General features: G+C 41.8%; 1 protein-coding gene across 7 annotated transcripts in view; it reads left to right on the top strand.

The window, feature by feature from the left end:
- PIKFYVE (phosphoinositide kinase, FYVE-type zinc finger containing) overlaps positions 1–22,236 on the top strand; it is a 79,942-nt gene that overhangs the window by 23,092 nt on the left and 34,614 nt on the right. For 5 of the 7 annotated variants that reach the window (XM_079782247.1, XM_079782250.1, XM_079782248.1 and 2 more), the window contains 8 exons: positions 2,533–2,644; positions 3,487–3,634; positions 4,168–4,335; positions 13,589–13,648; positions 15,365–15,494; positions 16,035–16,215; positions 17,525–17,599; positions 19,523–19,630. In XM_079782247.1, the coding sequence (XP_079638373.1) occupies positions 2,533–2,644; positions 3,487–3,634; positions 4,168–4,335; positions 13,589–13,648; positions 15,365–15,494; positions 16,035–16,215; positions 17,525–17,599; positions 19,523–19,630 (982 nt within the window). The remainder of the gene's footprint in view (positions 1–2,532; positions 2,645–3,486; positions 3,635–4,167; positions 4,336–13,588; positions 13,649–15,364; positions 15,495–16,034; positions 16,216–17,524; positions 17,600–19,522; positions 19,631–22,236) is intronic. The other 2 variants (XM_079782251.1, XM_079782252.1) reach the window with 1 other exon arrangement.

Here is a 22,236-nt window from a genome sequence, read left to right on the forward strand (position 1 = left end):
AAGAAAGAAAGCCCTTTTGATACTATGTATTAACTAGAGGCCCTGTGCACACACTTGTGCATGGGTGGGGTCCAGCCCACCCACCCCGATGGGGGGCCGATCAGGCCAGGCTGGTGGGGGAGGGGGGGTGTTGTGGGTGGTTGGCCAGCCGGCCTCACCCCCAATTGGGGTGGAGGGGGCTGATTAGGGGCAGGGCGGCTGGGGGGAGGGGCCGCAGGAGGTTGGGTGTGGCCATTGGGTGCCCCGATTGGGCTGGTTGGCCTCTGCAGTGCACGTCATAGCAACTAGTCATTCAGGTTATTCCGTTGTTCCGGTCACTTGGCTTTTATATATATAGACTAGAGGCCTGGTGCACGAAATTCGTGCACGGGGGGAGGTGTCCCTCAGCCCAGCCTGCACCCTCTCCAATCTGGGACCCCTCGAGGGATGTCCGACTGCCCGTTTAGGCCCAGTAGGATCGGGCCTAAACGGGCAGTCGGACATCCCTCTCAAAATCCAGGACTGCTGGCTCTCAACTGCTCACCTGTCTGCTTTCCTGATTGCCCCTAACCGCTTCTGCCTGCCAGCCTGATCACCCCTAACCACTCCCCTGCCAACCTGATTGATGCCTAACTGCTCCCCTGCCAGCCCGATTGCCCCTAACTGCCCTCCCCTGCAGGCCTGGTCACGCCCAACTGCCCTCCCCTGCCAGCCTCATCGCCCCTAACTGTTTTCCCCTGCTGGTCTGGTCCCCGCCCCCAACTGCCCTCCCCTGCAGGCCTGGGTCCCCTCCAAACTGCCCTTCCCTGCAGGCCTGGTCACCCCTAACTGCCCTGTCCTGCAGGCCTGGTCCCCCCCAACTGCCCTCCCCTGCAGGCCTGGTCCCCCCCAACTGCCCTTCCCTGCAGGCCTGGGTCCCTCCCAACTGCCCTTCCCTGCGGGCTTGATTGCCCCCAACTGCACTCCCTTGCAGGCCTGGTCCCTCTCAACTGCCCTCCCCTGCTGGCCTGATTGCCCACAACTGCCCTCCCCTGCAGGCCTGGTCACCCCTAACTGCCCTCCCCTGCAGGCCTGGGTCCCCCCCACTGCCCTTCCCTGCAGGCCCGGTCGCCCACAACTGCCCTCCCTTGCAGACCTGGTCCCTCCCAACTGCCCTCCCCTGCTGGCCTGATCACCCCCAACTGCCCTCCTTTGCAGGCCTGGTTCCTCCCAAGTGCCCTCCCCTGCTGGCCATCTTGTGGTGGCCATCTTGTGTTCACATGGGGGCAGCCATCTTGTGTATTGGAATGATGGTCAATTTGCATATTACTCTTATATTAGATAGGATTTTCTTTAATGAGGATACATGGTTGTAGATATAAGGGGAGCAATGCTCTTTTTGAGTAGGGTTTGTTTTCTGCATTTGGTGTGTGGAGTGCCAATGAGTCAACCCTCCTCCCTTCTGGGTTTTCACGGGTAGAGGACAGATGCAAGGTACCAATTGGGGTCACCACTCACCTAATTTATTAAAAGCAGAAGTGTGCAGTAATCCCCAAACACAGAGCTCTTTAGCTAAGCAGGATTGGGAATGTAACCACGACCACAGTGGCTTCTCTTGCTGCTGTTCCCTAATCTGGACGTTGCAGTCTGTCCTGAGAATTGGGTCCATACGCTACTCCTGGAGTGCCCCAGAGAGATTTGTGAAAATCACACAAATCATTTGTAAAAGAGAGACAGACAGGACCTGTTTCCTTTCAGGGTAACATGTTCCCTAGCTTTTCTCCTTGCTTGGATTGGCCACTTTTCTTCTCATGGGAAGAAACAAGAATGTAGGAAGAGAGAGAAATAGCTTTAACCAGTGAAGCTCTGGGTTCCAGTTTTGGTTATCTCTCTTTTTAGCTGTATGCTTTTAGTCAAGTTATTCAATCTTGTTGAGCCTGGACCTCTCAGTTCTAATAGGAGGAAAATGTGCAGTTCTGTGAAGAAGCCATAAGGTTGAAATGAAATGATATGGCTAAAGTGTCTTATAAATTGTGAAATGCCATATAAATGCAATGTGTTAATAAGTGTCTGTGTAGGTACAAAGCACATATACATAATATTGTAATATTTGGTATTATCTTCTCATCAAGACTGTAAACTCCTTGAGGGCAGGAGTCATACTATTCTCAACATTTTTTTTACTCCTCTTGTAAGTACAGGAGTATGCATGCATTGAGTACTTAAAAAATGCTGGAATTAAATGGAGTTTTGTTAGGACTGCCTTGCCGGTAGGTTCTCATATACCAGTGGTCGGCAAACTGCGGCTCGTGAGCCACATGCGGCTCGCGAGCTGCAGTTTGCCGTGCTGTTGACTAATGAGTTTGCCGACCACTGTCCTATACTGTGGTACCTGGGAAAATCTTTCAATTTAGCTTTAAGCCTCCCTTGTTTTATCCCTTACCTATCCAAGGACCATTTAAAATTGCAACTCTGATGGGGATGGAAAATAATTCAGTTTATGTCTCAGTTTGTACCTGTAAAGTTATTCTGACTGACTTTTAAAAGTTTTCATTGTTGTTGTTGTTGATGCAGGGCACAAGCTATAGCAATTGGTCAAGCCATGGTGGACGGACGCTGGCTGGACTGTGTCAGTCACCACGATCAGATCTTCAGGGACGAGTATGCACTGTACAGACCACTGCAGGTAGTTTCCGTGTTAGCGCCAGTGGGAATAGTGCTGGCTTTTGGTGAGGTCTTTCTTCATCAGCAGGAATAAAAAGTAGTTGAATTACCCAATGATTCATTTCTCTAACATGTTTTTTCCTTGCTGTTTGAGGAAAGTGGAAATGTTATTTTTACTTGGTAGGTAGTGGTGATAAAAAATAAACTATTAGAATCAAATAGTATTCAGTTGCTGTGGCTTTTCTCAAGCTTGGCCTTGTGATGCTATTGCTTGTCATTTATCTTCAGTGGTTTTCAGTTTTACTATGTCTGTGTTTTTAGGGCTAAGAGGGAGTATATATAACAAAGTGATTGAAAAATTTAATGTAATCATTGCAGTAGATATTGATGCATTAGCAGTATTAAATTGTATAGCAGTGATAAAACCATGAATTTTTTTTATTTTTTTTTTTACTTAAGAAAGTGAGAATTCTTTAAAGATAGAAATTTTAAAAAAGAGATTTTCACCCTGGCTGGGTAGGTCACTTGGTTAGAGCATTGTCTTTATATGCCGGGGTTGTGGGTTCGATTCCCGGTCAGGGCACATAGGAGACTCAACCAATGAATGCATAAATGGGTGGAACAGCAAATTGATGTTTCTCTCTCTCCCCTTCATCTCGCTCTAAAATCAATAAATAAAAAATGTAAGTGTGGAATTGTCAGCATAATATTGGTTTATAACTTAGTTGCTTTTAACTTATTTTTATATAAATTTATTTAGTGCTTAACGTAGTAGAAATATTGGGCTGGGATTCATTTGCAGTGTGACAGCCTCGATGTTGCTATTGAAGGTGCATTGCTCAGATCCTGTGTTGATCCTTACAGAGCACAGAATTTTCCGAGACCCCTTCTCCGGACAGTGACTCAGTGAACTCAGTGGAAGGACACTCTGAGCCATCCTGGTTTAAGGACATCAAGTTTGATGACAGTGACACAGAACAGATAGCTGAAGAAGGTGACGATAATTTAACTAGTGAGTTTGACTTTCTAATATTTTAGTTTTTATGACTCATTACTGTATATGTGTGATAAAATGAATGTTTTGTTTGTTTACTTGAAACGATACTACTGTAAGATTTATGGCTCCAACTAAATGTAAACATCTGATAGCAATCTTTGTCCTAGATACAGTATTTTCTAAAGAAACCTACTTGTTAAGCTACTGGCGTGTTTAGATTTTGCCATAGTCTCTAGTTTGCAGCAGCTTAAAAATAACTCTGAGCTAATATCACAGCAGACAACTTTCTCACCTCTTCACTATGATATCAGACTTTCTGCAGAACCTCCAATATACTTCTTCCTTTAAAAATTCATTTCACATTTAATTTGATCAAATTGTATTAAGTCTACACAGAAGTACATGAAAATACTGTATCCATTTTGGTATTGCACATTGGGCTTGTATATTAAAAAAACATCTTTCTCCTTTCCTCCAATACCCTGATGAAACCCATTTTTTGCTCCCCTCCTCTCCCTATATTTCTTTCCCCTCCCCAACACTAAAAGATTCTGCCAGTCCTAGCAAGCGCACCTCAGTCAGCAGTTTCCAGTCCACAGTGGACAGTGACTCAGCCGCTTCTATCAGCCTGAACGTGGAGCTGGACAACGTGAACTTCCATATCAAGAAGCCCTCCAAGTACCCACATGTGCCCCCTCACCCTGCTGACCAAAAAGGTAGGAGGTATAGTCACCATCTGGAATCCAAACGCAGGCTGGAGAGCCGGGCCATAGGATCTCGTGCCAGCTGGTCCCTCTGGCTTCCTCTGTCCCTTATGGCTGAGGGGATTTGGTGTGGGTTTTATTCCACCCTCTCTCATTTTCCCCACCTCCTCCCCACACCTTTTTTGGTTGGTTCCTTTTATTTCTTGTCTTCGCCCTCTGTACCACTCCCTCCACCCCCTCCCCCCGCCCCCCAGTTGAAAGGAACTACATCTGACTGCTCTTCCCTTAATGTGCAACTTCCAAGGTGGTATTTCTTTGCATTTATAACATGGATGTTCTGCTCTATTCATTTCTCTTCATTTAACATTTTAAAGCCTATTTGCTTATGCTATTACCCAATAGCTTATTTCCCTAAACCTTTTCAGATGCTTGAACTAGATTGTGGGAAAGTCATTAACATATTCCAAAACATCTTTCTACTATAACTTAAAATGCTTTTTATGTATTTACTATATTTATTAAAAAGTTTTCTTCTTTACAAAACGAATTCATTCTTCATTTTTAGTTATCTTATTTGAGACTTTACTAACTCAAAAATAATAATGGCCATATTAAAAGAAATTTTGTGTAAAAAGGAAAATAAGGTAAACTCTAAAACCTAACATAGCAATTCATGAGAAATGAAATGCTTTTAAAAAATGGGTGAAGAGGTTTACACTTTTGGATGTAATTAAAAACCAATTTAAGATTTAGTCCTAAGGTGGCATTATATAAAAGTAAATACATTAGTAAATAAATAATTGTGGGATTTCATTATGTTATAGTAACTGAAAAATCATTATAAAGATGAAGCAGCATACTCCATGATGTTTTCTGGAGTGTGAATTTTAACAATTAGCTCACTTCTCAGATGAGAAGCGCCTGCCGAATTCTTTACTACTTCCTATTTTAATCAGGAAAGAGAAGCTTTTGAACTTTAACAGCTATGCTAAAATAATTGGAAACATTCACATTTCTACAACAAATTTCTCATAATTGTCAGTATTATCCATTATCTACAAGATATATCTTACTTAACAATAGAAATTTGACAATAGACATTTAGAGTGGGTGTGGGCAAAGAGGAGACTTGAGCGGCACTGACATGAGTAAGATACCCATCTTTATGGGCGTCCTCAGAACGGAAATTAGGGAAATGGTGAACATTTGGGTGAGTATAATAGGGCAGTGAAGCAGATGTGACATTATGTGAGAACTAACTGTGGACTGTGGTCCATGGAGGATATTGGATAATGCCTTTGTGATACAAATTACAGATGTGCGGCAGAGGTGGGATCTGTCATGACCACTGATGTCCGTTCTCTGGACATGTCAGCAATTTCAGCTTGCTGAAAGTAGACTGCGAAACCCATTTTGCGGATGATTTCACCTCTTGGAAAGTTAAGGTTTTGAAAATCATGAAGGAAGTGACCTGTCATGGAAGTCGTCATTGCAAAAGGTGGATGCTGAGCAGTCAGTCACTTTAGGAAGCTTACCTTCCTGGTGTTGGGAGAGGACTGGAGCAGGAGGCCCCAACAATGACATGTTTACAGTCAAACCTCACATATGTCTCTAAGGAAAATTAAAGGAAGCACCTGCAGTTAAAAACCATCACAACTCTTTTGGAACCTCTCTGATTTCAACCTTTTATTTAATTTTTAAATATATTTTTATTGATTTCAGAGAGGAAGGGAGAGGGAGAGAGAAATAGAAACATCAATGATGAGAGAGAGAGCCTTCTGCAGTCCCCACACTGGGGATCGAGCCCACAACCTGGGCATGTGCCCTTGACCAGAATTGAACCCAGGACCCTTCTATCTGCAGGCCGACGCTCTATCCACTGAATCAAACCAGGTAGGACTGATCTCAGCCCTTTAAAAGGATTGTCTACAAAAGTTGTAAGAGGTGGCCTTCATAGAAGGATGAATCCGAAAGAAGAGTCAGCTCTTTAAAAAATGGCAGGCTAGCAAAAGTCCAGATTTACTGAAGGAGGGAGTAAATGTCAAGGATATCTTAGAAAAGATATCTTAGAAAAGGTTTTAAAAATTGTGTTTAAAAAAAAAAATTAGGCCGGTTATTTGGAGAAGTTGATATAATTAATATTAATTGGGGCTCCGTCCCTCCTCATAAGGATAACCTTACCGGGAAAGACCACACATGGTTAAGAAGAAAGTGAAGTTCAAGATTATGGAGAAATAGAGAATGCCTGGTTATTTTAAATAAGTCTGTTGCCAGGTTCAGGTACACTGTGTACCAGATGATTGAAAGAATTTGGACCTGTGATCATGGGACCATAGTTTATTTTTGAAGAATTGTGGAGAATAGGGGGGAGTTCAGATGACTGTGTTGGTAGATGAATTGAAATTTTTTAAAAGATGGGTTTTTTTGATGTGACATGGGAAATTTGCCAAAGTAGAAAAATTTAATGAACAGAATGTACTGTAGTACAGTCACCTCATTTTTCAAACATCTCCCATTTCCAACAATTTGGTTCTCGACTAAGTTGCTCACAGAAAAAATGTCTTGGTTGTTTAACCAAACTTCGGTTTTCTATCTGACAACCCTTTCATGCTGATACCTCAGCATGACAGAAAGTGTCTTCAGGCAATAAAGGAGAGAATGCTTTTTTGCTGGTGAAATCAATGATTAGCACTATTTTAAAACATAAAGAGACCATCAAGAGTGCTAATATTGCTAAGGGAGTGAAAGAAGCAATGATCACAGACAATTGAAAAGGTAGAGAAACTTGTTGATTTGGATAAACGAAAGCAGTTAGCCAGTGACAGCATTTCGGAGGCGAGATATATGAACAAGCAAAGATTCTGCATGCTAACCTGAAAGACACCCCGGGAAAGAGTGCTGAAAGTGATTCCTTTAAGGCTAGCGGGGGTGGTTTGATAAATTTAAGAAAAGAAGTGTTTATATATTAAACAGTACATTAGACATGTGCTGTATATAAGAGAGGTTAAAACAATCATTTGGGGATCTGAAATGGATTAATTCAATTTATATTATTTCTAATGGGAAAAAATAATTGGTTTTTCTAACAAATTGCTTCTTGAATAGCCTTCCTGAATGAATTAAGTTTGAGAACCGAGATTCCACTGTATTTAAAAAAGGGGGTTGGTAGTGACTGGGCACCAGCATTGGTTAACTAAAGTAAGTAATTCATTCTAGCCCTGGCTGGGTGGCTCCGTTGATTAGAGCATCATCCTGTACACCAAAAAGATTGTGGGTTTGATTTTGGGTCAGGACACAAGACCAGGTTTTGGATTTGATTTCCTATTGAGGTGCATGAAAGAGGCAATTGATTGATGTTTCTCTCTGACATCAATGTTGCTCTCTCCTCTCCCCTTCCTCTCTCTCTAAAAATTTTTAAAAATTCACACAAAAAAATAAAAAATAAAATGAAAACAAAAAGTAAAAAATTCTCAGGTGAGAATAAAAAAGAAATACAAAATAAAATAAGCCAGGTGGTCATATTATCTTGTTAAAGTACAGGCTCTAGGGTCTCTGTGAGCCTCTTTATATAAAAAACACATAAAGAACTTAGTGTGCTTGGCATATGTCAGAACTACTGTTAATGTAACACATGGGTTTGTAGTTTGTTTAATGGTTGTACCAAATATTGAAAGAGTAATTAATACCGGTAATTTGATGTCAGCAGAAAGGGGGTGCTTCTAGGTTAAGCTGTAGGGCTTTTCTGTCCATATTCAGTGTTCAACTTTTTTGGTCAGTATTTTGTTTTTCAGAGTTAAAAATCACTAAAACGGCTTAAAAAGTTTACTATTAATACTCTGGAGGGAGCTATTCTTAATAGTTCACTCGATGTTGCTTGAAGTACCTGAAGAGTATCTGAAAGACGTATTTATTTTGTATATGGCTGGAGGGAACGCTACATTTGGTAGTTAGGAGGAGTGAGCCTTTGCTGCTCTGCCCCGGAGGTCCAGGTGGTGTCTGAATTTCCCCCTTTCAGGGTTATTGAGGATCTGTGGTTATATTGGGTGAGAGCTTAGGTGACTTCCAAGTTTGCTTTTAATTCTGACTCTGTGAAATGAAAAATCGAGATCTAGAATTTTAAAAGGATTATAGGGGGTGTAAGGAATCCTTTAGCCTACTCAGTAAGAATATAATAAAGGCCAAAACCGGTTTGGCTCAGTGGATGGAGCGTCGGCCTGCGAACTGAAAGGTCCCAGGTTCGATTCCGGTCAAGGGCATGTATCTTGGTTGCGGGCACATCCCCCGTGGGGGTTGTGCAGGAGGCAGCTGATCGATGTTTCTTTCTCATCGATGTTTCTAGCTCTCTATCCCTTTCCCTTCCTCTCTGTAAAAAATAAATAAAATATATATTTTTTTAAAAAAAGAATGTAATAAAGGAGGTCCTAGCATCAGAAAGAAGGTAATTATAAGATTGATCTCTTGGGTCATTTGCAACCTTGAGAGTCTATAACTTAAGGACTTTATAAATCCCTTAATAAAAGTTTCTGGCTTTCACAGTTCTCTCATTAGATTTTAGCATACTGACAAGAATTATTCTTTTACTATTTTTCTTGTGAAGTTGAAATTCAGTAATTGACATTTTTCTGTGTTGTAGTTAAGATAAACACTGATTACCGAAAGTAAAGATCATCAGAGCGACCTAGTAGTGATGGTCTTCTCCTGCCTGTTTTTCATTCCTGTTAAAATGCAAGTGGAATGGGTGGTTTTAATCTTATAATTGAAGTTAAAGGTAATACTTATTAAATCTTTTCTTTAGGATTAAATCGTATCTTCTAAGGCTGAGGAAATTTGGATTTATAAAATTTGTTGAAATATCTGCACTTTGAAAGTCTCTTTTTAATCTTATATAAGCAAGCCCCTCATTTTCAGAAACTTTTAAAGCTGATCAGTGTGATCTGGCTTAGTTAATTTTTCACTGTTGGTCTTGGCGAGTTATAGAGTTAAAATGTGTTTTATTCTGTGTTGCAAGCAGGATTCTGAAGCATTCTTGGAAAGTTAATGAGTAGAACCCGGAAAAGAGAGTGAAAAAAAGTATGGCTTCCACAAGTCTATAGAGCTAACTTCCCAGGAAAACATGGGGTACAGAAGCAAGTTAAATATCACCGTGAGGAAGCAGTTGATCAAGCCCAGAATGTGGGACCTTCCATAGGACATTTGGCCTGGGTACTTTCAAAATTCAGTATCACGAAAAAGAAAAAAGGCAGGGGGTCTGCTTTAGATGAAAAGAAAATGATGAGAATGCAATGTATGAGCCTTATTGGATTCAGGTTTGAGGGGGGAAATTATTACATTTTAGGGACAGTTAGAAAAATGGGAATATGGACTAATTCAGTGATATTAATGTTGTAGCACCTGGTGTCTGACCAGTGGGGTCAGACCAAACCTGGGTTCAGCAACCTCAGTACTTGGGTTCTCTCTAGGAAAGAATTCAGAGCATGACCCAGACTGTAAGAGAACATGTACTTGGTAAATGGCAGAGGTAGACGAAGTAATTCCTAGAAGAGATGGGAGTAGGGAACAAGCTAAGAAGGTAAAGGAAGGGCCCTTGGAGCTTGGGAGTGAGGGAGCTAATGGTAACGAGTGTGTGTGGGGGGGGGGGGGGGCGGGGGGGGCAGGGAAAGGCATGGGAGTGCCCCTGGGAGGGAGATCCCTTGGCTCTCCTAAGAGTTTTGAGGGTGGAGATTTTTGGGGGGGACCCAGGGACAGATCTTAATAGAATATTCAGTAGCCTTCCAGGTGTGTCCATTCAGGGTTGTGGTCGTCACTGATGGATTGGCTGGCACCTGGGCAGAGGGCAGTATTCAATGCAGCTGGTCCTGATATCAGCTGTGGCTGGTTTTGTTGCTTATCTGGGCCTGAAATGCAACTGAGGCCTAGATGTTATCTCCAGGGAGGAAAGGTCAGGGGGTCCAAACTGATATGCTAGGGGAGGAAAAGTTACCCTGGGGCAAGGTCCCACCTACAGTTGACAGTTCATTGCTAGGCACCTGGGGCTTTCCACCCTGGTGACCTGTACCTGGCCCATTGACCTTGCTCTGCTTATGTCTAACTGCCTATAGCTTCAAGACATTGAAAATAAATGTGTAAACAGTATTGTTGCTATAGAGAAGAATGAATGCCCTTATTTTTTAAGAGATACATGCTGGAGTATTAGTGGTAAAATGTATGATGTGAAATGTAACTTCAAATGGTGTGTGTGTGGGAAGACTCTATATAATATGTAGCGAGAAATCAGATTTTGGCAAGTTAACAGTTACTGAATCTAGGTGAAGGGAATACAGGATTTTCTGAATGTTTGCAATTTTTCATTTAATGGGGAAAAGTCATCACTCCTAGAATTTTCATACATATATAAGCTTTAGTATGAAGAGTAAAGCTTTGAAAGCCAATACGTTACTTGAATGAACAGGGGTTGGCATTACTCATTTCTGTGAGTGAGGTGTAGGAATAAAGTGTAACATCTGTTTTTACTTGTCTATGTACTTCATTTTATTGTAGACTAGTGGCCCGGTGCATGAAATTCGTGCACATTAAAAAGGATTAATTAGAGGAAATAATTTAATATTGCTATTTGCCCTTTCTCTATAATAGAAGTGTCAGAGATGAAAGAAAATTAGTAAAATGTATATGAAAATCTTCCTCCTCTCAGAGTCTGGGGCACACCACGGGACCCAGAGTCAAGTCCCCGCCCACCCACATGTGCCTCAAAATCGTGTGAGATCCAGACCCGGCTGGCCCCCCCGCCATTGAGCTAGATCCAGACCTGGCCAGTCCCACCCTTGTCAAGCCCCACTGGGCAGGGGACGTAGCCTCAGGTCTCCTGGCCTGGCGCCAGGACGGGGGGCGTGGCCTGAAGTTCCCCAGCCCAGACCGGGGCGGGGGGTGTGCCTTGAGGTCCCCCGTCAAGCCCCGCCAGGCAGGGGGGCACAGCCTCAGGTCCTCTGGCCCGGCACTGGGAGGGGGGCACAGCCTCAGGTCCCCTGTCAAGCCCAACCGGCAGGGGGGGTGCAGCCTCAGGTCCCCCATCAAGCCCCACTGAGCGGGGGGCGCAGCCTCAGGTCCCCTGTCAAGCCCAACCGGCAGGGGGGGTGCAGCCTCAGGTCCCCCGTCAAGCCCCACTGGGCGGGGGGCGCAGCCTGCATTCCCCCGACCCAGCATTGGGGGTGCACCTTGAGGTTCCCCATCAAGCCCCGCTGGGTGGGGAGCACGGCCTGAGGTCCCCTGTCAAGCCCCGCTGGGTGGGGAGCACGGCCTGAGGTCCCCTGTCAAGCCCCGCTGGGTGGGGAGCACGGCCTGAGGTCCCCTGTCAAGCCCCGCTGGGTGGGGAGCACGGCCTGAGGTCCCCTGTCAAGCCCCGCCAGGCAGGGGGGCGCAGCCTCAGGTCCCCTGGCCCAGTGCTGGGGTGGGGGGTGCGGCCTGAGGTCCCTTGGCCTGGTGCCGGGGTGGGGGGGCGCGGCCTGAAGTCCCCTGTCAAGCCCCACCTGGTGGGGGGCACGGCCTGAGGTCCCCCAGCCTGGCGCTGGGGCGGGGGGAGCAGCCTGAGGTCCCCTAGCCCAGCACCAGGATGGGAAGCACATCTTGAGGTCCCCTGTCAAGCCCTGCCGGGTGGGGTACATGGGTTGAGGTCCCCTGTCAAGTCCCACGGGGGCGGGGAAGGGCATAGCCTCAGGTCCCTGCTGATTGCTCCTTAAGGCTCCTTATGGGAACTTGGCCTCATTTGTGAGTGCAGCCATCTTTGTGATGGAGTGATGGTCAATTAGCATATCCCCTCTTTATTAGATAGGATGGTATGGCACACTTGAATTTTCTAAATAAAATAATTCCTTAAAGGCTTTTAAGTAGAATTTAAAATATTTTCTCTGCTTTCTTGTTTGAAGGATGAGCATATTGGCTTATAAACATTGACTTTTGAAGTCTATTTGTTTATAAATGAAATCTACTTGGAAAGAAGTTTTTGGACAACCTATACCTTAAAGCCATGGTCGGCAAACTGCGGCTCGCGAGCCACATGCGGCTCTTTGGCCCCTTGAGTGTGGCTCTTCCACAAAATACCACGGCCTGGGCGAGTCTATTTTGAAGAAGGGGCGTTAGAAGAAGTTTAAGATTAAAAATTTGGCTCTCAAAAGAAATTTCAATCGCTGTACTGTTGATATTTGGCTCTGTTGACTAATGAGTTTCCTGACCACTGTCTTAAAGCATTGATATTCAACTGGTGTGCTGCAAGAATTTTTAAAACATACAATACCTGACTGTTTAGGGCACTGACCTTTTTTTCCTTAGATTATCAAATAAAACAATGACAACAGTCAGTACAATAGCCCTTTGGTGTGAATGAATCAAAATTATATCTTTTTTTGGTCAGATCAGCAAAAAATATTATATATTTTCTGGTGTGCTGCAGAATTTTAGTAATTAGTTTGTGTGCCATGAGATGAAAAAGGTTGAAAATCGCTGCCTTTAAAGGACTTAAAATGCATTGTGGTTTAATTTGCATGGTAGAAAGAACCCCACTTGAACTATGCTTGGCCACAGACCTACAGAAAAGTTCATGGGGAAGTAAATATTAAGTTTCACTTGTAAGAAAAAGATTTAATATTCTAAAAATCTAAAAGCACATTCATAGTGTGTTCAACAGTTATTGCAAACAACTATTTGATAGTGTTTGATTAGCATTTTTGTAAAACTAAACTTCTAATTAAAAAACTAAAAAATATCCTGAAGAATTATATCTTTATTTCCTGCCAGTATTACTTTTGTATTATTTTATAGCTATTTTGTGAAATACAAAAACACCATGTATTATTTTATCAAGTAAGTTCTCTCTCTGTGAACTACCGTGTGTGTAGACAGTCAATATTTGTTAAATAATGCAGTTCTACATGAGAAAAATTATGTAACTTTTAGGCTTGTTATGCAAATTACTGAAGATTTCAATTTTCATAAACCGGTTCAGTTTTGATAAGGGAAAAAAATCTGTTACAGATTATATCTAACATTACTGTTTCAGGGCTCTGGTGAGTGTTAATTCAAATTTATTAAGTTTAGTATGCAGTGGGTGAAACAAGTTAAAAGATCCATTTTAGCCTAAAGCTTTCTTCAATTGGCCGGGCGATGATGGGTTTAAGTATGAGTAATCCTTCGTGTGGGTGTGTTCTCTATATAATTGTGCTGGCATGTCCTAAGTCCCTCCTTTCCTTGCTCCTCTCTCCTCTCTCCTGGTATGCAGAGTGTCTGATTTCTGACGGTGGAGGACAACAGCTCTCAATAAGTGACGCCTTCATCAAAGGTAATTTTATCCAAAGCTGTACTTGCAGTGTTGTCTGTTTTGTTCACGAGGATATACTTAGGTCTAGCACACTGATTGGCGCAAAGTAGGGACTGAAAATATGGTTATTTTAGTGTCATTGAAACAATTTTTATTGGACTTGGTTTGAGAGAAGGCCTCTTGATCTGAAAAGTAATTCCTTAAGAGGCTTTTAAGTAGAATTTGAATTGTATTCTTTTATAGGCATAAGTAATTTATGCTCTCCTATAGCATGAATATAATATTAATTTTTGACCTATATATTGTCAAACTTGTCAAAAAGCCCACAGGCAGACCTCATCCGGTTGAGGATGCTGCTTGCCCTGTGAAGTTGGGAAGGGAAGTAGGCAGAAGGGGGGAATAAGAACTAACTCTGCTGACCAATTTTTGGGAGACAAAAGGAAGTATTGAAGAATGCAAGCCTTTTCCTACACCTTTCCTACTTAGCTTACTGTGGAGTAAAGACATCCTTAACTTTCTTTTACATTTCACAGTTTAGGCCTCAGGTAATGGGAGGGTTTCAAATCAAAGAGAAACTAGGACAAGCTGATACAAGGGAGGCCCCTTGCAGCTGATCTTGTAACTTAGCAGTGTTTCTAAAATTCACCTCCAAGCATCTGGTTCAACTAGAAGTTTATTGACCAGCCGTTTACATAATTGAAATGTGCAGTTCTTGTACCTTACGTGTCATGGATGCATGCTTTACTGTGTAGTCTGTGGGACTGTTTGGTTAAAAGTTTTTTTGTTTGTTTGGTTTGCTTTAAGAGGGAAAGGATTAGAGAATTTTTGTAAGCATTTCCCACCTCTATTTATTTAATCACATTTCAACATTAACTTAGCATATTTTTTGTAAAACATTTAATATTATCTATTATTTTTTTCATCTGGATCCATTTCTATTCTTTTAAAAAATGGAAGGATTGTACAGCATTTTAGATAAATTGTTAGTTACTCTGTTTCAGTATGTATTTATAGCTAATTTTGGGGTCTGACTTGTAAAAGTTTTGCTAAAGAGAAAGCCTTTGTCCCCACATTGAAAAAGAAGCACTCTCCGGGATGGTCCAAATAGACTTCCTGCACTGTCCCTGCTGGTTCAGCCCCCACACTCACATGCTGTTCTGTCACCATTCAGATTTCTGCTGATTGTAGCTTTCCGTTTGTAGTTTTCTAGGGAAGATTAATCCCCTCCCTTTTTCATGTCCCAAAACAAAAGTACTATAAAAATCTCATTTTATTTGCTTTTCAGAAGCTGTATTTATAATTATTGGCTTGAGAGTCCTACTTGCTTATGTAAATTTCCTTTTCATAGTTCTGTTTCTGATTTTAGCTGTTGCAAATATTGATGATCTCACAGACTTAATTCTTTTATTTATGTATTTGTATATGTCTGCCTTTTTACACCAACAATTTGAATTGCTTAACTTAAAAAAATTTTTTAAAATAAATTATGTGTAGAATCTCAGAGGGAAGAAGGCAAGGGAGGGTGGATGGGTGGGAAGAGATCAACCAAAGAACTTGTGTGCATATATGCATAACCCATGGTCACAGACAATAGGGTGGTGAAGGCCTGGGGCAGGGGCGGAGGAGGGCTAGAAAAAGATTTAGAAAAAATAAGAAAATTATGGCAGCCTCTAAATCATAGGTTGATGATATAAAACATGATAATAAGTATAATTTCTTACTGTACACTTTACTTAGAGTCCTTATTTAATCGCCGAGTGGAGGAAAAATCCAAAGAGCTGCCTTTCACGCCTTTGGGCTGGCACCATAACAACCTGGAGCTACTGAGGGAGGAGAATGGAGAGAAGCAAGCTATGGAGAGGTTGCTGTAAGCAGTGAGCTTTTTTATTTTAATTTTCTACTTCAATCTTCAGGAACTTGATAGGCATATGTGTAGTTCTTTTTCTTTATAAAAACCGAAATATTTTAATAAAACAAGAATCCTAAACTGTGCTTGTCTGTCCCTTCTGTAATCTATGTGTTAAAATTTTTATTAGATTAAAGGGGTTATCTTAATTGAAGATATTCACAATTTTATTTATGTGTAGATCATTAAGGTGCAGGTATAATGAAAGAATAAAATTGACCAGGAAGACTTTATCTGTGAGCCTTCCTTTATATGCTTACTAGAGGCCCAGTGCACGAAATTCGTCTAAGAGTAGGCCTTCCTTCCCCCTGCTGCCTGCACCGGCTTGCCTCTGGCACCCGGGACCAGGCTTCCCTCGCAGTCCCGGCTTCATCTAGTCTAATTAGCATGGTACACTTTTATTATCATAGATTTCCCTGTAGACTGCCTATTGCATCTTCAGAATTATTGCCTCCGTCAGTATTAACCATGCAAACTTCTTTTTTTTTAACATTTTTGTAGTTCAGCTAATCATAACCACATGATGGCACTACTCCAACAGCTGCTCCATAGTGAGTCATTGTCACCATCTTGGAGGGACATCATTGTATCGCTGGTCTGCCAGGTCGTTCAGACAGTCCGACCTGATGTGAAGAACCGTGATGATGACATGGATATCCGTCAGTTTGTCCACATCAAAAAAGTGAGTGGGGTCCCAGATTGGAGAGGGTGCAGGCTGGGCTGAGGGACACCCCCCCCCCCCCGTGCATGAATTTCGTGCACCGGGCCTCTAGTAATACTATAAGTATGCTAGTACCTCCATTACAATTTGTGGTATGCATCACATATAATATTTTTCCTGAGTTGGTTATAAAGCACATTTGGAAACCAAATTAGCCAGATGACGATTATGCAGTTAGAATGATGTAATGTAAGGTTTAATTACATAATATTTCACACATGGCTGTGACAAGTTACATGTGCACTTCCAAGATTTATCAACTAAGCTGAAATGGAGATCTTTTGAGAAGGTAATCAAAGTGGGTTGTAAGCAAGAACATTTTCCAAAGCTGGCCCTTCTCTGGGTAACATTGTTGTAGTTTTTGAGAGTTTATATGTCCCAAGGCTTCTTTCTTAAATACTCAAATGCCACCAAGTACCTTTGAGAGAACAGATAAGCTCTAGGAATATTTTTACAACAAAGCAGAATGAGTAATACAAAACAAAACAGTCCATCTGAATCCCCCTGAAAAGCATCATGAGTAGTTGGTGAGCATTCCCTACTTTAATCCTCCTGTGTTTACAGAAGCTTTCGATTTTTGGTATCTAATTGGTAGCAAACAGCAGATAATAAAATGCACTCATCAAACCTAAATAAAAGAAAGAAAATTAATTAATTCATTAAATAAAAGGGTCATTACCATGAGGTTGCTAGACGAGTAGGGGGAGGTTTTTCTGTCTGCTGTATTTGTTAGCAATGCACTTAAAGGGCATGGAAGCCACTCAGGAAGTGAGAGGTGAATGGGCTAGTGAGTTGGGTGTGGGATGAGTTGGGAACCAAACAAATATAGTTTCTTCCTTTCTTGTTTCCTCTTCTGTGGTGTGTCATCTATGAGAAGGCTTGCTCTCAGATTACTGTCACTGTTCTGAGGAAAAGCAGTGGGTAATTGCTTTATTTAGATGGTAATGGAGTCCTTTATGTATTTATTACCAGTGGTAATAATTGGGAACCAGATGTATAATAGTGGTTTTAATTGCCAGGTTGCACCAATTTGTTCACTCAAATGGGTATTTTAAAGTACCAGATAGTTCTTTGGAGAGTGGGAGGTGTGAAAATAGACAATTGTGTTAGATACCATTAATTTTTGGTTGAAAGGAAGAACTATATCCTGAAACTTTCTGTGATTTTATTATGTAATAGATAAAATAAAAAATGGAAATAAATAACAGCATCTATCTGACTGGACTCTAAGGATGTATAATTGAATTTTATTGTTTTCTTGTTTCATCAGATCCCAGGTGGAAAGAAGTTTGATTCTGTGGTTGTCAATGGATTTGTTTGTACCAAGAATATTGCACATAAAAAGGTAATATGATTTTGTTCAACAGTGAAGTTCAGCCTGCTATGACTTTTGCCAAGCTAATAAGTTGGAATACCCTCATCATGGACATAAAGGAGAAGGGGCATTGAGGAGCAACTTGGCAGTGTCTGCCAGAGGGGTCAAAATTTTGGAGGTTCAGGGCAGGTCCTCCAGAAATGATGATGATTGGGATTTGGAGATGGAGTTCATCAGAAGAAAGAAGGGAGGGAGGTTTAGGCTTCCAGACCAGCACAATGATAGGATACTGCTGTCATTTCTCTCCTGACCCTGCCTCAGTCTCAGGGAGGAGGTTTCTCTGTCGCCCTGGAGTCTTTTCAGAGGACTAGGGCTGAGCTGCAGAGCTGTCACTGGTATTTTGTTATCTTTCTCACCTATCTCACCTTCAGGCCTGAGGCCACTTTCTGGCACTACACTGAGGAGTGGGGTGAAATAACCTGGTGTGTTAAGGAAACTCAGACATCCCTAGGTGCAAGATGGGAACGGGAGGGGGCTGAAGGAAGCAGGCCAAGGGCTTTGTAGCCCATTAAGTGTCTTACACTTTATTCTGAAGGTCACTGATTCTCAAAGTGTAGTGTACATCAAGATCATGGGTGGACCTTGTTAAAAATGTAGGTTCCTAAGCCCCTCCACTAAAGATTCTCACTCAGTAAGTTTAGGGGAGTGAGAGTGTGGGAAATAGGGGAAGGGCGGGCTGCTGTTAAAGTAGGCATTGGTGGGGTGGTTCCCTTGTCATTTGTTGATACTTACCTTTTGAGAATCCAGTGATCTACAGTAGAGTCCTCAAACCTTGCTGTGCTTCAGAACCACTAAGGAAGCTTACTGAAAATCTCTGTACCCTGACCCCACCTCTGGGAATACTGATTTGGTTACAGTGAGAACTCAGGCAGATATCTAGCCTGAGGGTCTAGATGGATGAGCTATAGCCCTGTCTTCACTTTTCTAAGCAGAGACTAATACTTTATTTTTTGTAAGGCATTAAGTCTCCTGAAAATTGTTAGTCATAGTAATAAATAAAAGTATTCCTGGATTTGGTATTTCATAGCAGTGATCCAAAGTCAGTATTTCTACATAGTCTTTCTAAAATAGTACATTACCCATTAAAGTAGTCCTTTAAACCAGATTAAATGATCTCTGTTGAACAAAGTGGTAAATTTGTTGCGTTCTTCCCCAGAACTGAAAATTGTATGAGGGTGTGGTAGAAGCATGCCTGGATGACTGTCTTGCCCCACTGCCCATATTTAGCTAGTCTTTACTTTGCAGTTTCTGAAAGAGCCCTGACTGTAGTTCCCTCGCTGGTGAGTCACTGTTTTCAGGACCGTTTGTCAGTTGGGAGTCTATACACTTGGTCAGTCTGAAACTCCACTCCATTGGAGCATTCAGGCTTTCTGCCCGTCTTCAGTTGCATGGTTAGGGTATATTGGCTGACTTTCTGCTTCTGGGGATGCTTTAAGGTGTTTTTTAAACTTCTTGTTACTCAATTGGCTTGCCAATATATGATGCTTTGAAATTTATTCTTTTAGAAATATATTCAGGAGTCATTTTAACTAACTCATTTCTCCCTCCTCTACACTTCTTGAGTCTTTACAACGTTAACTTATGGTCTTTAAGCCCCAGACTTGGTATCTCTTATTGCAGTGTTAGAAATAAGATAATATTAAGATTATAGTGGACTAGATTAAAATAGCATTAGTGAAACAAAGCCTAATTTTGTATTGCTTTGAACTAACTTATTTGCTTTGAAAAATAAAAAAGTACCACAAAAGAACTAAATGAGAGTATTTTAATACAAATATAAGAGGAATTAAGAACGAAATAAATTTAAAGTTATGATTAAAGAACGTCTATAAAGTACAAACTTTAAAACTTTAACAGACTGGTATGTTTTTTTTTTGTTTTTGTTTTTTGTAGATGAATTCTTGTATTAAAAATCCCAAAATTCTTCTATTGAAGTGTTCCATTGAGTATCTCTACAGAGAAGAAACTAAGTTTACTTGCATTGACCCTATTGTGCTGCAGGTAAGAACGTCTAACTGGAACAAGAACCTAGAAGGGTATTTGTGCACTGTGATGCCTGTCAACTCTTAAAACTCATTTCAGCTGATGAAATCTGACAGGCAAAGACACTTGATTGCTCTTGTTTTATTTTAAACATTTATTAGAAAAGACATTTTCTTGTATTACACTTCAGAAGGTTACCAAGAACCTGTCTCTTCTTTAAGAGTTCAAAGTGTAAAAGGGAACACATGACTTTCAGGGAATATATGAGGAAAAAGAGTGAAAATCCAATTCCTGGTTTTCCTTCTCACTTGGGTCATTGATTTACTTTAAGGATTTCTCTATCTTACCAGGTTTCCAATAGCAATACCTGGTTTTAACACAGCCTTTCCATTCATACACATGTTCTTAGAACATCAGTTAGTTTTATGTGCAGTTAGTAAATGGGCATATGTCAGATGGAAGTTGTGTTGGTTTCCATGTGGTTTTTCATAAGTAAGGGGGCCCAGAAAGCTGTAGTCGGGTTATAACCCTCAGCTCTGTGGCTACATAGGCACAACCCTTTTGACTCTGCACTAGGAAATGAAAAGTGAGCTGCTGCTCCAAGGGCTACCTCCCAGGGAGGCGCACCCCAGCCCTGGGGGGCTGTTCCTCCTCTGCTGCTCAGAGCTCCATTGGCAGCTGTGCCGCTGCAGTTGCTTTCATACATTGTGAATTTCCCTGAAGGCAGCCTCCAGCTATGCTGAGCAGCCTGCCTAGGCTGTCCAAGTTCTCTCTCAAGGTACCAATTATTATTTTTGTTAGTGCCCTGCATATGAAGTTGCATAGGTTTTAAAATTTTCTGCTCCAACCCTTTTTATCCCATAAATGGTATTAGTTTTAATTTGTGATTGTTCAAAATGGGATGCTTTCAGAAATGTGTATATCTTATTATAGCAGAAACACTTATATTCCATTCCGGAAACAATTAGGAAGAACATTACTTGAAAATTCATAGGTGATAGGCACATTTTTCAGAAAGTGGAAGGAACAACCACTTTTGAACTGAATCCATAGACACCACCAGAAGGCACTGCCTTGTGGTGAAAGGCACCAGGGTTATGAAACTTTGAATCTCTGCTCTATTGCTTAATGAACTCTGTTACCTGGGCTGTTTCCTGTTTGGAATTTAGGCATGTATCAGTAAAAATAAGAGGCTTTGACCAGATATATACCAGTTTTCTAGCTCTGACTCTGTGGCTTTTCAGTGGAGAACTGAAATAAGGAATAATGGGAAACACAATTATCATTCATGGTACTTTGAGGCTGGTTTTCTGGATCTCACCAACGGTGTTAGCAAAGGAGGATTTGATCACAACCACATTGATCGTAATACACATCCTGGTTGCAGAAATGGTACAATGTGTAAAATTGTGCATCTTGAAATTGATGAACTAGGTAATTGAAATCCACAATATAATTTTCAAAAAAGTTATACTTAAATTTATCTACTTTATTTTAACCCCATTCTTGCAGTCAGGTTAACAGACTAAAGTCTTTACATGCTAGAGAAGCATGCTCTGAGCAAATATGTACTTAAGCAACATGGCTTGATTTGTATAGCCTAAAGCATCCTGTTCGTAGGTGCTTTAAGACATAGTTTATAATAGCTTTAACTCCTGCCCTATTACAGTTTTTAGTTGAAGTTGATAGAAAATATCAGCTGATTTGAGTTTTTCCTTCCTCCCTACTCAGTTGTGGAATAACCAAATTATCAAAGAAGCTGAAAAGTAGATAGAAGGAGGAGGATGAGAAACCAAGGACAAGGAGGAAATTAGCCTATATCTTTACACTGTTTTCACCAGGCCCACCCTGTAGGTCTCTTGCCACTGCTCTCTTCCATGCTCATGACCTACCTCCTGATACTCTCTCATTGTGGACTCGGGCCCAGGCCTCCTTTTTTTTTTTTTTTTTTTTTTTAATGGTGTCTAATGTACAATCATTATAGACTTAGAGGCTTGGTGCACAAAATTCATGCTCTGGTGGGGTGGGGGTGATGGGTCCCTCAGTCAGGCCTGAGCCCTCTCGCAGTCTGGGGCCCCTTGGGAAAATTCCGCCTGCCGGTTTTCTTCTGACTACTTTTAAGATGTTCTCTGCCTTTGTTTTTGTGGGTTTTTTTTTTTGTAGTTTTCCTCTAATGTACCCAGGTATTAATTTTCTTTCTCCTCACAGTCCTCGCAGTCTGGGACCCCTCCGGGGATGTCCAACTGCTGGCTTAGGATTGGGCTGAAGCTGGCAGTCGGACATCCCTCTCGTAATCCAGGTTCCCTCGCTTTTTACCATTTGGCTTGCTGCTCCTTAGTGGCAGGCTCTTTACCACTCAGCTTGCTGCTCCTTAGCACTGCCACGGAGGCCGGAGAGTCTCCTGCCACCGCTGCTGTGCTCGCCAGTTGTGAGCCCAGCTTTCTGGCTGAGCAGTGCTCCCCCTGTGGGAGTGCACTGACCACCAGGGGGCAGCTCCTGCGTTGAGCGTCTGCCTCTGGTAGTCAGTGTGCATCATAGCGACTGGTTATTCTGGTCGTTCCACCCTAATGGTTGCTTAGGCTTTTATTATATAGACTAGTGGCCCGGTGCACGAAATTCGTGCA

This window comes from Cnephaeus nilssonii (assembly GCF_951640355.1).
Source record: "Cnephaeus nilssonii genome assembly, chromosome: 10".
Lineage (NCBI taxonomy): Eukaryota > Metazoa > Chordata > Mammalia > Chiroptera > Vespertilionidae > Cnephaeus > Cnephaeus nilssonii.